General features: G+C 41.2%; 1 protein-coding gene across 1 annotated transcript; it reads left to right on the top strand.

Moving 5' to 3' along the window:
- The first annotated feature begins 31 nt into the window (after window positions 1–31).
- Window positions 32–13,029, top strand: LOC119726249 (serine/arginine-rich splicing factor 3-like). Its single transcript, XM_038197878.1, has 6 exons — window positions 32–183; window positions 4,995–5,266; window positions 6,392–6,511; window positions 10,222–10,287; window positions 11,423–11,596; window positions 12,399–13,029. The coding sequence occupies exons 2-6, from the start codon at window positions 5,055–5,057 to the stop codon at window positions 12,625–12,627; spliced, it is 801 nt and encodes a 266-aa protein (XP_038053806.1). The 5' UTR covers window positions 32–183; window positions 4,995–5,054; the 3' UTR covers window positions 12,628–13,029.
- Window positions 13,030–17,212: the final 4,183 nt, after the last annotated feature.

The following is a 17,212-nucleotide window of genomic DNA, read 5'->3' as shown; positions in this document are numbered from 1 at the left end:
GTATGAGAAAAGAACGCTAATTAAAACACGCTGGCGCACAAATTGTAGACGGAAACCAGCGACAATTTGTGTTTGAACTATCCTTTACAGAATCGCTGCGCTGGTACTTGGCAATACGGAAGCGCGTACATTGAAAGCCAACTCGACAAGCTCGATGTGTTTTCAAGGGAGGAAAAGAAAAAGGTATTTTATATTTATTTCTTAACATTTTCACTTGTTAAAACCTGAATGTGATAACACCATTGTAATCTATATTAGTTGATTCTTCACTAGCATTAATTGCATGGCAGAAACCTTCATCTTACAGACATATTGAAGAAATCAATGATGCAGTACATGTGCATCATTCATTTTGTTGCATTGAAATTGGGGCGACTTGGTCGTGGTTTTTTCCTTCAACGTTAAGTTATACATAAATGGGGGCGACTTTGGTTTTGGTAGCGCAAATTATCATCGAAACTTAAGCCCCACAGATCACAGGCGTTACAATTTTATACAAATTTCCAGCGAATTACCAGACACCATTTTGTTGGCTATTTACTAATTTAGGTAATCGTGTGGTTTTTTATTTTTTTATTTTAGGACACCTCTAATCTATTATCTATGAATGTTGGACAACTCGTACCCGAGACAATTCGTACCCGAGACAACTCGTACCCGAGACAATTCGTACCCGAGACAATTCGTACCCGGGACAACTCGTACCCAGGACATCTCGTACCCGGGACAACTCGTACCCGAGACAACTCGTACCCGTCTGAAAATAAAACACTGTGCAGCGTACTCGTATCTGTGCCTTACTTGTGCCGACTGTTATCATACTTATTTTCAACCAATTAGGCTGAAAAACAGAGTAGTTCTGCTTCCGGTTACCCGACCGACCCTATCTTTAGGCTGCTACCCTAAACATTTTATTAAAAAAAATATTAAAAAAATTGAATAAATAAAAATAAAACCCTTTTCTATAAAAAAATGCTTGTATTTATTTGTTTTCTTACTTACATTCGCTTTTTTTCTAAAGAAACCTCCGTTAATTTTACAAATTCGCTTCGCGATATAGCTACTTCGCAATGCGATGTCACGGCGACTATAATCACGTGGCGACGACTGGTTCCCGCCGCGCCGCGGCCTATTAAGAAGACATGATGAAAATGCGGTAACCAGTCCATAGCTATGCGACCGATAGCACGCTAGCAGTGCAGGCCACTGTCAACTGGTCGGATTCGACATCGTAAAAATGCCAAGAAAGAACATTTTTGCAAGTTAATTTACAGAAAATTATTGATCTAGCTTGTCTGTGTATGTATTTTCTGTGTTCAAGAGTTCATTTTGAGATCGCACTACTCGTATTTGGAGTGATACATGCCGCGTGTTTCCCAAAATTTTTGACCATAAAAACAGGTCTGTCGGCCCATGGTGGGCCGCTCGCCAAACACGCACGCATCACACACCAGCTCCCCGCGTCTTGACTAGCATATGGTGCGAACGACCTGAATTTTCCATTATTTTTTTGAAATTATCGAGCGTAAATATATTTACAATAATTAAAGGTAGTTTTTATTCACTCTTTGTTGCCATTTCGTGTATAACTTCCGTAGTGCAATGGAAATAGTTCAGGCTAAAAACTTCGCATATAATTGAATACCCCATTAAATCTGCATTAAAAAAAATGGCAAAAAGAAAAAAAGATTCGCACAAATCTCGCAGGTCCAGCTGGCAAGGACGTCTGGATCGCTGACAATCCGGACGTACTCATCAGCCGAAAAACCCGTGTTGCACGCCCGATGCTGCCACTGGTCGCAGACATCGCACTGGAATGCCTGCTGGTTGCGACGGACGTTCGTGTGGCAAATGACGCAGGGAAACTTGGACGGCATCTTGGTCTTGATCTTGATTCTTGAATCTCGCAAAGTGACTTGGAAAGCTATATCCGACTTGGACTGGCCTCATCTAGATGCTGATCTCTGACGACGTGCCCCTTTTATAGACATATGATGGATTCTGGGCACTTTTTAATCCACCAATCGCTTTCCAGATTTCTCTTTTTTTTTTGAAGAGCCGCCACCCAATTGGCGACGTCGCGTTCCACGCATCGGGGTTGCACGCCCCAGTAGCTGGCGTGGGCGGCCCCGATCAAACGGGAGCGGCGTCTTCAGAACTATCCATTGGGCCAGAACACAATGACTCGCTAAACGTGGCATCTCACGCTACTTATACAAGGCTAACAATAGTAATTAAGTGGCTTTTTAATTATTTCACATAGGCAAAGATTGACACGCTACTCGGATTGTTGATGGTATGATGATTTGTGTTGATTGAGTTATCCCCGTAAAATAAAACCCCATGAAATGAAAGACAAAATTAATGTCATAAAAGCTGTAGAAGGTGACATAATTATGTAACATTTCATAATGACTCGGTACACTTATTTAGTAATGCAATAACTGAAGATCAAATAAGTTACGAGCAAACTCCGCCCTAGTAGCTGGCGTTATAGCCCTGCAAACGGGAACACAATGACGTGTGAAACATGGCATCTCACGCTACTCACTAATTTTAATGAATCGGTCCACTTATTTTAGAAATAAGTTTTCGCAATAAATGAAGATCAAATAAGTTAAGAAGCTCATGATTGCTATAGCTCCTTCCGCGAATTCGGCGAACTCCGCGATCATCGGCCAGCTGCCAGAATCTCTCCAGAACAATCTCTTGCTTGTCACCACTGGCAATTCCCCAAAACTCAACGGCTTTTGGTTTTCCACATCTTCGGATTTGTCAATTACATCTAACTAAAAAGGAACAGAAAAGTAAATGGTAAGAAAAGTACAAAGTACGAGTCGTCCCGGGTACGAGTCGTCCCGGGTACGAGTTGTCCCGGGTACGAGTTGTCCCGGGTACGAGTCGTCTCGGGTACGAGTTGTCCCGGGTCACAAATTTGGGGTACGAGTCGTCCCGGGTACGAGTTGTCCCGGGTACGAGTTGTCCCGATACCTTATCTATAGGGCCCTACTAAGTTTAAGCCTTAGCAATAGCATGTTTTGTTACTTTAGGCTCTAGGCCCTATGTCTATCCATAGAGCAAGGGTCTATCCTCGATATCGACGACATGCATGCAGACATGTGTCTAGGTAGGCAGATAGGGAGGCTTTTGGAATATTATATTTTCTACATGTGATTTGTGTTTGATGTGGTTTTGTAGAACGCAGTGGCTATTGTTACGGCAGCCGTAACGCATTTCCCATTTTCTATCGTTACGGTAGACTGCAACTTTTATAAAAACATGACAAGAAAATATAAAATTAGAAGGAAAAAAGTGAATTTGAACGTTATGAAATTCGGACTTTATTTCCCTTTAAAAAAAAATCCTCCAAAGCCTCAAGTTAGAAAAGGAAAAAAATTTGAGTGCAAAACTGAGATTCGAACCCGCAATCTCGCGGTGCAAAATTCTACCATCTAGCGACTGCTCGCTAAATCGTGTGGGAACAAATAATTATATACCTGCGTGCGTATCAAAAAAGTATCGTAGAGGGCGCTAAACAACGACTGCCGTAACGATAGCCACTTCGTTTGTAGAAAATAAATAAATTAATGGATTTCGTCGAAATCTGCAAACCAAAGAAAAATGGATTTAAACCAGGTATTTTTTTGAGACACTGTGAAATGTGTAGGCCTACGTTTAAAATTGTGATTACGTTGTATACGAAAAGGAGTGCAGAAACATGATAGAAATGCCTAAAACTCATATTTTCTAAAAATCTTTGTCTTTATTCATTCTTATTTCAATAAATACAAGGCAGATGGCAATATCAAAAATTCTGATATTTGAATACAATTAAAAAGAGCATTAGGAATGAGCAAAAAAAATGAAAAATAAACATTTTAATCACAATTTCCTTTTCAGGAAAAGAGTCGCTTACATTGTACATTGTACATATGTAATGAACAGCGCTCTCACACATTTTCTAATGTGGTTATCATGTCGGCAATCATGTAGTTACGGGCCCAGGCTCTTTTAGTCTTTAGTTATGATCAAATTAAGGCCGTTTTTTTATCATTCACCAATCAAGCTACATTTGTACAAAAGCGTAGTCTAGGAGCTAGACGTTGTTAATGGTTGATATGCGATAACCCGCCGCCGCGAGAGGGCACTATCACGACCAACCAATATCACCCACGGACTTGTCAGAACAACGTCTAGGGAAACTGCTGAAATCGCCCCCCGAAAAATGGGGGAAACTAGTGTGTATGCGCGACTTCTGCAGGCAACTACGGTCCATTTTCATTCCCACACACACATGTACTACACACAACAAAAGAGCTGACCAGTGAAGTTGCACAGAGGTCTTGCTCCATCTTTCATTACATTGGAAAAAATGTTGGAGTTTGCTTTGGAACTACTATAATTTTTTTGAAATGCCCGCTGCATATATTAGGCCAAACAGGTGTGCGCGCATGACACAACCAATATGAGTTTCTCTAGACGTTGTTCTGGCGATATTGTTTGGTCGTGATAGCGTCCTCTGGCCGCAGTGGGTTATCGCGGCTGCGGGTTATCGCGTATCAAACCATTAACAACGTCTAGCCCCTAGACTAACAAAAGCACTGTGGTGGGAAGGGCAGAACTTTGTAAATGCGATATTGATTCGTAATGGTGTTTTGCTATGCTGTAAAGATAGCAGCTGAACATCGCATTACTGCTGCCATAACAACAGCCACTATGTTCTGCTAAACCAATCCATGCTATTTTCAACATTATTGAGTCACATAATTGACAACGTAAGCTTTAGTACGCTTACAAGTTACATGTAGTTAATGTTTAATCAGAAACTTTTTTTCAAATTTTCATGATTTTGTTTGAAAACACAATCCAAGGTTTACAACTTGTTTGTCTTCTAATCTATTTGTCCCAATCATGAAGCTTTTGGTTTTTTTCAGCATGAAATATTCATTGACCTTTTTTCCTTCTTTTTATCTCCTTCTTTTTTTCTCATTTAGTGCAATTAAACTTTGAGGCTGAAGTAAGCACGCATTAGAAAACAAACAAAAATATATAACATGTCTCACTGGCGTGACCACGGCCCGCTGCCCTGCAAGGTCTACGTCGGCAACTTGGGCTCTGGAGCAGCGAAGCACGAGCTGGAGAGAGCGTTTGAATACTACGGGCCCCTCATCAATGTCTGGGTGGCTCGGAACCCGCCTGGCTTCGCTTACGTGGAGTTCCAAGATCCTCGGGATGCAGAGGACGCTGTGAGAGGGCTGGATGGACGGTAAGAAAGTGGAGGTTTTTCCCCGGTCGACCATTTCACGGATACCGTCATCTTTGCGATCATGTGGTAATCTTCGGGGGCATTTGATTACAAATATGTCCCATCATGATTGAGCAAAGTCGGACACATTTTCTGATGAAAAATGTCCCCAAAGATTACTGAATGATTACAAACGTGGTATCCGTAAAATGGCATTTGTTCTGAATTGTCAGGCATTTTAGTCTTTGGGGAACTGGAATTGTTAGGCTGAATAAAAACAAAACATGTTTCTCGTCCGGGTTTTTGAAAAAAGGAGGAAGAGGGGTTTTTTATTTTTTATTTTTTTTCAAGATGGCCACCATTTTAAAATTTCCTGCAACCATTGGTGTTTCCACTGTTCAAAGACACTTTTAAAATGAAAGACAAGTTGGACAAGAGAACTGAACATATTTACAGTGTCATTTAGAGTTAGAGTTGTATTGGTTGTATTTCGCAGTACTTATTTTTCCGATGAATTTGTGGACTTTTTCAGTGTTTCTTTACTGCATTTTTCAAAAATAAAAAATAATAAAAAAAGCCAGGCAGCCTCCAAAAAGGAAGCGGGCGGGGACGAGAAACATGTTTGTTTTTTTACTTCGCCTTACTTCTGGAAATTGATTCTCGCATTAAGGATGGAATTTGCTCCATTGGATTCCCTCCTTGAGTCGCCCAACCCTAGCTAGGGTTCCCAGCCACCCTGGAAATCTGGGAAAACCTTGCAAATGAGCTTCAATTCATCCCAGTAAGGGAAAACTCAGGGAATTTGGGGTGAAAAAAACCCCCAAAATAATGGAAAACTCAGAGAATGTGACAGTGACCCAGAAACAAAAGGTATTTGCGAGTTTGGCGTATGTGCGTCTTGTGCCATGTGTCCAAGTAGTGTTTATGCATTGTGAATATTATCAGTACCGGTATCTTTGTCTTTTTGCTGCAGCCACGTTCCTGACTTCCCAGCAACCTCGTTAAAGTGGACATATTTCTCATGGAAGTTTGAAAATTGCTCGTGGAAATATCGGGGAAATGCAGGGAAAACACTTTATTTTCATAAAGTCCTGGGAACCCTGCTAGCTTGTTTAGTATCAAATAGTTCTTCTTTCTAATATCCAGGAAAGTTTGTGGGAGGCGTGTCCGAGTAGAGCTGGCAAAGGGGCGGCAGTCAGATAGACGTTCCCGACGTGACGGCCCACCCCCGCCCACAATCCGATCCCGATACAGCGGAGGAGGAAGGTAAGAACATATCACATATTGTCTGAGCATATCCCAGATTGTCTGAGCATATCACAGATTGTCTGAGCATATCCCAGATTGTCTGAGCATATCCCAGATTGTCTGAGCATATCGCAGATTGTCTGAGTATATCCCAGATTGTCTGAGCATATCCCAGATTGTCTGAGCATATCCCAGATTGTCTGAGTATATCCCAGTTTGTCTGAGCATATCCCAGATTGTCTGAGCATATCCCAGATTGTCTGAATATGACAGATTGTCTGAGCATATCCCAGATTGTCTGAGCATATCCCAGATTGTCTTAGCATATCCCAGATTGTTTGAGCATATCCCAGATTGTCCGAGCATATCCCAGATTGTCTGAGCATATTGTAGATCATCTGAGCATATCCCAGATTGACTGAGCATATCCCAGATTGTTTGAGCATATCCCAGATTGTCTGAGCATATTGTAGATTGTCTGAGCATATTGTAGATTGTCTGAGCATATCCCAGATTGTCTTAGCATATCCCAGATTGTTTGAGCATATCCCAGATTGTCTGAGCATATCCCAGATTATCTGAGCATATCCCAGATTGTCTGAGCATATCCCAGATTATCTGAGCATATCCCAGATTATCTGAGCATATCCCAGATTGTCTGAGCATATCCCAGATTGTCTGAGCATATCACAGATTGCCTCTAACTTACTACAGTGTTGTAAGACTTTAAATGACTTCTATTTTTTAGGATCTTTACGGGAAAAACTCTTGTATATATCATCAGGCATGCAGCGTTTCCTCGGATCAACTGATTCTCTTGTTTTTCGCTTCATACTTATAAATGCATTAAAAATTGAAAAACACTCTGTATAAAGTCTTGTAAAGCATGGAATTTGCTCTTTTCTTTTCTTACTTCCAGTTGCATGTCTGATACAATTCAATTCTACTTGCACTTGATAAAAAAAAATACAAAAATATTACCACTTGTCTTAACAACTGTTTTGATTTTGAAGATTTTTTTCAAATGGTGTTTTTTTTAAAACACAGTTTCTAGTTGATAGAATTCCAAATTTAGAATATGTGTATGTATTTCTACACCCTAAAATGTACATGATTTTAATGCATATTTTGTTTCTGATAGAAATGGTTTGGCTGATTAAAGATTAATTAAAACAACAAATTTTGCTTTGTTTTCTGTTTATAAAAGGATAATACACTGTAAATGTACTTAACTTCTTAACCCCATATTTTCTTCCCCTGAAGTAAAGAAAAGTCATGATGTCTTCCATTTTTTATTATTATTAAATCGTGGCCTGTTTTTTCTGATCTGATCTGCTGACCCCCACAGGATAATGATAATGTCACCTCAACCAATCATCTCTCATTCTCACCGCCATGTGACAACTCTTGTCCAATCAGCACCCAGTCTTCTCCTCTGACCTTAACAACCAACCAACAACCAACCAACCAACAACACCACCACAACCCAACGCCTCTTCCCAGCATGCATTGCTGCTGGTCGATCGCAACGCTGCGGCAACACAACACAACAATTTGGCCGTTTTTCTGACCACGTTTACGGACATCCAAACCATCCCAACACAACAACATCGCCCAACGTTTGCAGATTTTGGAGAAAATCTCCCCAATTTGGTCCATACACATCGGAATTTGCCGACGCGGCGCTCTTTTCAGTCACCCTTCGCTGTTGTCGACAACAAATGCTTCAAAACCCTTGCTTCTTTGCAAAGCTGTGGTGGTGGTTAGTGCTTTTGTGTTTAATAAGTGTTGAATATGAGGCGAGCCCTCTGGGAAACGGATGTATCTGTTGGTGTTTAAGTAAGTGTCATATTTAAGGAATTCAGAGAGATTGTGCTCCGCATTTACTAACAACTCGGCCTTTCCACTAGGGCAACATTGCTACAATGTAGCTTGTTAAATGGGTTTATTTTGATTCAGTAGTGTTACTGCTGTAGAGGTTTGACGAGTGTGCTGTTTTTTTCCGGTACAGAATTAAGTAACACGTCAAATCATCATTATCGAGTTGTACACAGCAGCCAAGTTCATTTTGATGAGAGAATTTACAAGAATTGAGGCTTTGCATTAATTTTTTGCTTTTTTGTCTCTTTGGCTCCCCATACAAGTACCACACTATCAATGCTGATCTTAGCTTTGCTGTTTGTTATTAAAGTGATTAAGCTACCAAAAAAAAGGAAAAAGAAGAAAAGATAGAATTTGATTACATCCTTTTAAAACGATATGCAAGCCACCTCTGAAACTTTAACTTCTTGGATATCATTTTACTAGGATTCTTCCTGAATCTTACAAAATCCACCACTTTCTTGGTTACTCAAACTTCCAATGGTCTCCGGGTCCCATATTGGCCAGACTCGGCTTTTCTTAAAGGGTTCACGAAATGATTTTCTCTCCAGAACTCATTTTGTACAACTTTCTACTGCTCTTAAATGTATAAAAACCACTTCACATCCCTTTTTGGTTTATTTTATTGAAATGTGCACTTCTTTAAACATTTTAAATCGCCATGCTTTTCCGGACAACTGCGGGGGCTGTTTCTCTGATGTCATTTCAGCAAGACACTGCAGTTTAGGAGTTTTCTGTTCAAATTGTGAACCCAAACAGTTGCTCATTGAAAACATCTGTGAGAAAAGCTTGCTCATTGGCTTACTGCCATGTACTGACACAACAAATCACCACAGAAGAGAAAATTTACGAGAGCAATATTCTAGCAACTGTTGGTGCTGAAATAGCTGTAACATTAAGGTTTCTGCCTGAAATGACATCACACTTTTGCTCATGAATATGGAAATTGGCATAAGCATAAAAACCAAAAACGACACCAAAATACCCTTGAAAATGGCGAAGCGACCTTGAAAATAAGGTTAAATAGGACACAAATGTACTTTTCAAGAATTGGAATAAAAAAAATTACGTTGCATGTGCCCTTCAATCCTGCAAAATCCTCCATAATCCTGTCTGATTTTGAAGGGTCTGGGAAGGGTTAGAGTGTTTAGGCTTCAGACTTGTCTGGCAGAACAAAATGCCACACGTGTGGTAAATCGTAGGGTCAATTGATATCACTGTGTTCTTGCAACGTGACACTGCAACACGATACAAACTCACCACATGACTGTGTCACTATGAAGTGCTGCAAGGTCCACCCATAAGTAAGTACATGTGGTAGAGGGATTGCATGGGGTCCGCTCATAAGTCCGACGCCTCATAGGTCCGACGCCTCATAAGTCCGACAAAATTGCATCCCCTAACCAAATAAAGGCCCATAAGTCCTACGCCTCATAGATCCGACGCCTCATAAGTCCGACGCCTCATAGCTCCGACGCCTCATAGCTCCGACGCCTCGTAAGTCCAACAGATTAAACGCCTTGTTTTTCCGTTGTCGGACTTATGAGGCGTCGGACTTATGAGGCGTCGGACTTATGAGGCGTCGGACCTATGAGGCGTCGGACTTATGATACGGCTGCCTCATTAGTCCGAAATTTCGGACTTACGAGGCAACGGACCTATGAGGCGTCGGACTTATGATACGGCCCCGATTGCATTATGCGCTGTGCATATGTTTATTAAACTCCTAAGTGAAGCAAACCAAAAACAAAACAAAAATCAAGTGGTTGTGATAAAAAAAGGCGAACGGAAAGGTTGCATTTTAGCCACGAATGTGTTGTAATAATCACTGTGTTTTTTCCTCTCAGATATGGTTCCCCATCCCGCAGGGATCGATACAGTAGATCAAGAAGTCGCAGCTTGGAAAAGAAACAGTAAGTTTTCTAGGAACATTTTTTCCTCTTAGGTTCGTAGAGGATCCTGAACCCTAACCTGCATCAGGTTTCTCTTCAGGTACCATGCTAAGTGCAACAATATCCAACACAACTGAAAGGAGAGAACCCTGCTGAAAGCAACAAACTTCAACAGTGGATTCTGTTGCATTGTGCAGTGAATCCAGTACACACCAGCCTTGGCACAAAGTAGTTGCCCTGCTAAATGCAACAAACTTCAACAGTGGATTCCGTTGCATTGTGCAGTGAATCCAGTACACACCAGCCTTGGCACCCAGCAGTTACCCTGCTAAATGCAACCAAATGCAACAGTGGATTATGTTGCATTGTGCAGTGAATCCAGTACACGCCAGCCTTGGCACCAAGCAGTTACCCTGCTAAATGCAACCAAATGCAACAGTGGATTATGTTGCATTGCGCAGTGAATCCAGTGCATACCATCCTTGGCACCCAGCAGTTACCCTGCTAAATGCAACAAACTGCAACAGTGGATTCTGTTGCATTGCGCAGTGAATCCAGTACACACCAGCCTTGGAACCCAGCAGTTACCCTGCTAAATGCATCCAAATGCAGCAGTGGATTCTGTTGTGTCGCCTTGGCACTATGAGCAGTTACCCTGCTAAATGCAACCAAATGCAACAGTGGATTCTGTTGTATCGCCTTGGCGCTATGAGCAGTTGCCCTGCTAAGTGCAACACGATGCAACAAAGCATGTGGACTTGAGTTGCCTGCTAAATGCAACAGTATGCAACAACTGTTACCAGTGTTGCTTCCTGTTGCATTTAGCATGGTTAGGGTAAAAAAAAAAAAAACACACACAAAAGATGTGCTATCCGTGAAAGAACCTTATATTGAACCCCTGTCCTTTTGGTGTACCTATAATGCATATTAGTTGGACATGCCAGTGCACACAAGATGAATTGTATTGAAGGATGTTTGGACTCGCCAGCCATGAGAATTCTGGAGGATATAAGATGCCATTAGAAGGCTTATTGGTCAGCAACGGAACCGAGTCAGAGGGGTTAGGATGGCCGGGGTTGCTAGAAACATACTGGAGCCATGGAGCAAGGGTTAAAGGTGCTTGCCAATAAATCATTCGTAATATTTTTTGTTTCAGCCGCCGTTCCAGCCGCCGTTCGCGTTCCCGGTCCAGAGATCGACGCTACAGGTCGCGGTCCCACGAGCGCAGGTCCCGCTCACACGAACGCCGGTCCCGCTCTCACGAACGCCGGTCGCGCTCCAGCTCCCGCGGTCGCAGATCCCGCAGCAGTTCTAGAGACCGGAAGGAAAGGTATGGTCCCTTTAATTTAAAACCTGCCGAGTCGAAAATTTGCTAAGCGCAGAAAATATGTGCTGAGCAGAAATGGGTTACCAGCCAAAATGTCATGCTATGTATATTGCTTTGTCTGGTACCCAGATGATTTGTGCTTAGCATGTACATTTGTTAAGCAACATTGTATGCTTAGCAGCGCCATGAGATTGGGCTCTGTGCCCAATTTGTGACATTTACACATTTTGAACATTTAATACAACATTTGCTTTTGCTGTAATTTTCGTCGGGGATCATCGTTGGAAATTGATACGAAAATTCCACTTTTCATGAAAATGACTGCACACCAGGTGCCATGGTTTCGTAGGATGCTTGGCAATAATTCACTAACCGTCAAGTAAGGTATTTCACGATAATTTGGTAGTTCTGTTTTTTGATGTTTGCTCATGTTGTATATAACCTTTAGCTGAAAAACACAGTCCATTCGATACTTATTGTTCAAAACCCGAACCCATATTTCTAAACGAGAGGCATCATAACATAACTTTCCGAAGATTTGAATTCGGAACATGAACACTCTGATGTTTGAATTTTAGTTAACAGCAACTGTGACTAAGGACCAACTGTTGCAGTCATGCTAAGTGGCTCCAGAGTCTGGTCAGTGGAAATCAGTGCTTAAAATTTGCCTGTCGGAAACCAAAATCTATTTCGGTGGACCAGAGTCACTCCTATTTGTTTCAGCACGATTCTGATACGTAAGTCTGAAACAGGGGTAACTTTCTGTCTTTGGTTAACAGCTTTTTTGTCTGGTTTTTCTTTTCAGATCAAGATCGCGGTCAAAGTCACGGTCAAAGTCACGGTCGCGATCGCACTCCTCCAGCCATGGCCGCAGCAAATCGCGGTCGCCGGACCGCAGAAAGGACGAGGACCGATCGGATCATGCGCGAGAACAAGTCGCTGACCGGCAAGACCAACGCAACGGCGACGAGAACAGGGATTGTTGCAGCGCCGAGAAGGAGGTCGATGCATCAGAGGATGTGCCAGTGGAGTAGCTCAAGTAGAGAGTGATCCATTATTTTATTAGGGGGTCGCATGAGAAGGGGAAAGAGAGGGGAGGGTTTACAATAAGAAAGTAGATCCAGGAGCATCCATTCTGTCTGGTGGGGGTGTAAATTGAGGGAGGGGATATCCAACATCAAGACATCCCAAAATCAAATTCCTTCAAATTTTGCACTTGGAAAATCCCCCATTCTGAAAAAAAAATCGCATCTGCACATTGAGATGCAACCATTTTCATTTTGAGGGGGGAAAACAGATTAATGGGAATCTGTAATTGTTACAGTAACGAAAAAGTTAAACCACTTTTTTTTGTCTTGCCTCAAGATTCAAATGTTGAATGGGACTGCACCTTTGTGCCTTTTTAGTTTTGAAAGAATAAATGTTCAGAATTTGTAGCTCACTCCTTTGTTGTTTTTAGGATGCTCTGTACAGTGGAATGCCGCTATAACGAACATCGCGGGATCCACAGAAAATGTTTGTAATAGTGATCATTCGATATAACGATTTTAAGCTGCTGGTGCTCCGGTTTTTCAATAAATGGCGCCCTTCATGTTCGACACTAAATGGCGCCCTTCATAACTTCACCGTGCATGCCCTGGTAGTTACTGAAAGACAACTTCGAACACGTGCCGACTATTAAATTATGTAATTACACAGTTTTGAGCTTACTACCTACATCGATGGGTGGCTTTCCCCTTCTATGCCTTGGGGAAATAATAGCCACTTGTCGCTCTTCTGTTGAAGGTTTTCAACAACAATGTTCGGTTGGTTTTGTGCACAAAAATCGGGAGCCAAGGACGATGTTTGGTATAGTCGAATGTTCAGTATAGCGGTGTTCGGTATAGCGACGTTCCACTTGTATATGTTTTTTTTAATCCTTAATTGTAGATTGCATGTGAACTTTTAGACTACTTGTGACAAGAGGGAAAGTGTACAGATATATGGTGAGGCAGTGTACTTGTTTAAGAATTGGTTGGTTGCACATCTTTGATGTAAATTTGTTTAAAGAGTGCAAGCTCCTTCACATGTAGTTTGTAGCAACCTCATTCCCAGGGGTAACTTTATTTTCAACCTCGTTTCTTCACTCGTACCCTCCGCCCTGCAAACAGGACGCTGGGATACTCTGATGAGCTTCACAGAATCTTGTGAAGGAAGTGGCCTATGACCTATGTATAAAGCATCTGGCTGCAGCTGTTCAAGACCGCAGTTAGACAATGTGAGCAAATGCTATCCGAAAACTTCCCATAGAAATGCACACGTTCCATACCGGATGTGATTTCTGTTTCATTGCGGACCATGTGGGCAAAATTTTGAGCGTCGCATAATGCAATCCGACCGTTCGTGATTCGAAACGGAGCCTGACCAAGTGACTGGAATTGTAAATTTACAACACAGATAAGTTTTACAGAATTTCTTACATAATTATGCTTTTCAACGAAAAAAGCCGTCTCTAAACTGGAATAAAAGAGTAATGAATCAGTCTTAACGGCCATTTCAAACCTTGCAGAGTCGTGACCGTGATGTCGCGCTGGTCACCGGTCACGCAAAATCCAACCAATCAGAGCGTGAATTCATCAGAGTATCCCAGCGTCCTGTTTGCAGGGCGGGGGGTACGAGCGAACCTCGTTTCCTGTAGTAACCCTTGGATGGGAAACTAGCTAAGTATCCTGATTGGATACAGCAATAGCAAGTAATGAATCGATATTGTGTACTTGTTACTCCTAACGTGTATTACGTATTTTAATGTTCAATGTGAATTATTGCATCCACTCCACCTCAAGAACTCTCTTTTTCATCTTGCTAATAATAACATATCATGTGATAGTCCATATTGGCTGGATAAGATTGTAACATTTTAATCCTGTTTTCAGATCTCACGCCACGATGAATTGATTCTTTGTTGTTTTTAACCCAGACACTGCATACCAAAACAAACACTGATTTAAAGCACAGCCAGGCACCAGACTATTTTTAAGTTGCATACATGGGCAAGATCTTTGAACATGCAAATGATCCAATACCAGGATGACTCAAGAGCTGTGGTGGGAGTGTACTGCTCGACACCGTGGGAACGAGGTTGAGCTTGTTGTATATAATCAGTCATATCAACCTTTTGTCATACACCCTTCCTTTTACCTTGTCATTACAGAAGTATTCCCTGTGCTATTTCAGTTGCTATTTTCCTAGCAATATAAAAGTTATTCACCTTTGAACGAGAAGTCGAACTAAAAAAAAACCTAGATTATTTTTTCCTGAATTATTTTTAAAAATAAAAATTTTGCAGCCTGACAGTATGTCAGGGCGGGTTGCTTTGTGCTAAAAATGAAAGCACTTTTTCAGAGGATTACAGACGCCCAAAATCGCTCAGAGTACAACGTGGACATTTTTTTAAAACAACCATACAGGGTGAGTCAAAAAGAGCAAAATCCAAATGTCGGTACTATTATTTTAAACACAACCACCGTTTTAAAGTTCTGTCCACAGATCACAAAAAGGGGGGGTTCTTTCAGCAAAACAAAAACAATTCACACACATCCTTATGTGATTTGTTTTCGTCTTGCTGAAAGAATACTTGCCTTCTTGTGATCCATGGACAGAACTTTAAAACGGTGGTTGTGTTTAAAACTCCGTAACTTGAAAAGTACACGAGTGATTTGAATTATCCTTGTACTAAAAGAAAGCATATGAATTGGGCTTTCATATCCTAGATTTTGAAAGTGCTACATGCAGAACTTCACTAAAACAATGGTCCCGACATTTGGGTTTCGGTTTTTTACTCACCCTGTAGTGTACAAATCAAAAATAGAGGGGGAACAAATAGTTTTTAAAGAACATGGGGCATCATCTTTAACCCTTGTACTGTTGGTGTAGTTTGTTCCAAGTCATTTGTGCATGCCAATGCACTCCAGCAGAAGTGCATTGAAGGATTTTTTGAGTCACCAGGCAAGTGATTTTACCACAAACACGACAGACTTGTTTACTTTGGTCTTTGTGTTTGTTGCCGACCAAAGAGTTTCCTCACAGCATGGCCCAGCTTTCTGTCAATACCCTTTGGCAGTTCTTGCAGTGTACTGTGGTTCACCCCAAAAGTACAGTGGCAGATATTGGAGGGCTGTGCAAAAAAAAACATGGGCGAGTCCCTTTTTCAAATACTGAAGCAATTTGGAGATAATGGAATTAAAAAAACAAACCAAAGTTGCCGTGAAATGCCATTGTCCAGGTTGTAAGTCATGCACCAGCACTCAAAAGTTTGTTTGATTCTGATGTTAGGTGTTTGTAACCCTTTTTTTGTCAATTTTTAAAAACAGCTTTAAGGTGAAAGGTTGCCCTCGTTGTGTACATGAAGTTTATTGAAAGCTTATAATGGATATTCATAAATAACTAAGACAGTTTACTCATTCCTATTGAGAGCCCGTCACGTGGCCAGTCACATGGCCGGTCTTAAACGGTTGATAAAACACAGGCTGGTTGGTTTTAAACACTTTTCGGTGTCACATGAAATTTTGACTCCTGTGAAGTCTGGTCCCTTTTATTGGTTGAACGTTCACAATCTTCACTTGGGCATGTGCAATACTACCAATGAGTCTGTATTTCGAGAGTCTTAAATTCACACTACACTGGCACTGCTGTGTTCTGCGCCACATCGCGCAGTATGCGCCACATCGCGCAGTATGCGCCATGCGCACGCCAGTCTCCATGTTGTTTACGACTACCTGTGAAAGGGACATACCATAACGTAGCTAGAGGGGTGTTTTGCAAAATATGAAGTAAACTTGTTGAACAAAATCGTTGAGAATTTATAATTTTTGACTTGTTTTGACTTTTTGACCGAAAAGTATTGATGAATGGGCATAAATATGCGTTTGGCCGGTATTAAACAAGTCCGTTTAAGACCAGCGTAGGGTCTGGTTGCCGATATTATCAGCGTCCATTCCCCACGTCGATCTTACTAACGGACTTGTTTAAAACCGGCAAAGCACATATTTATTCCCTTGTTAACCTTGCTGGGAAAAAAATCCACAAATTAAAAAACAAAAAAACATTGTGCTGTATATTGCTTGGTTGTACAGGTATTTCAATTCTTAAAATTAGAGTTTAAATGTGTTTAACTTTTGTGAATTTGAACCAGCCAGCCGACCCAGGCTAGCTCGGTGGTTAGGTGGTAAGACGTCTGCACTAGTAAGTAGGAGGTCGTGGGTTCGAGTCAAACCGGAGTGATTTTTTTCTCACAATTACTCGGGACAACACTGAGTATACAGTGTTTAGTAAAATATCTTATTGATGCAAAAATTTGTTTACTTTCATCTTTTTTCTGCTAAGTGAAAAAAAATACCAGACTATATGCAATCACTTTAAATAAATACCTATCACAAAATTTTCAGATGAATAAAAACCCACTTCAAGCAGTTTTGTTGCAACCATGCCCGGAACATATTTTTGTAAGTGCCAAGATTTGATTGTGTAATTTAATGTAAAAAAAAATAATACCGGATGAATTTTTTGTGTCTTTTGTTTCCCATAAATACTTTTATCCTTGTATTTGCTTGTTCTGCAGCATTCCATTCAGACGGTTTATTT

This window comes from Patiria miniata, unplaced genomic scaffold, assembly GCF_015706575.1.
Source record: "Patiria miniata isolate m_02_andy unplaced genomic scaffold, ASM1570657v1 HiC_scaffold_1, whole genome shotgun sequence".
Lineage (NCBI taxonomy): Eukaryota > Metazoa > Echinodermata > Asteroidea > Valvatida > Asterinidae > Patiria > Patiria miniata.
The sequence above is the reverse complement of the archived record's forward strand: the minus strand, read 5'-3'. Positions and strand labels throughout refer to the sequence as shown.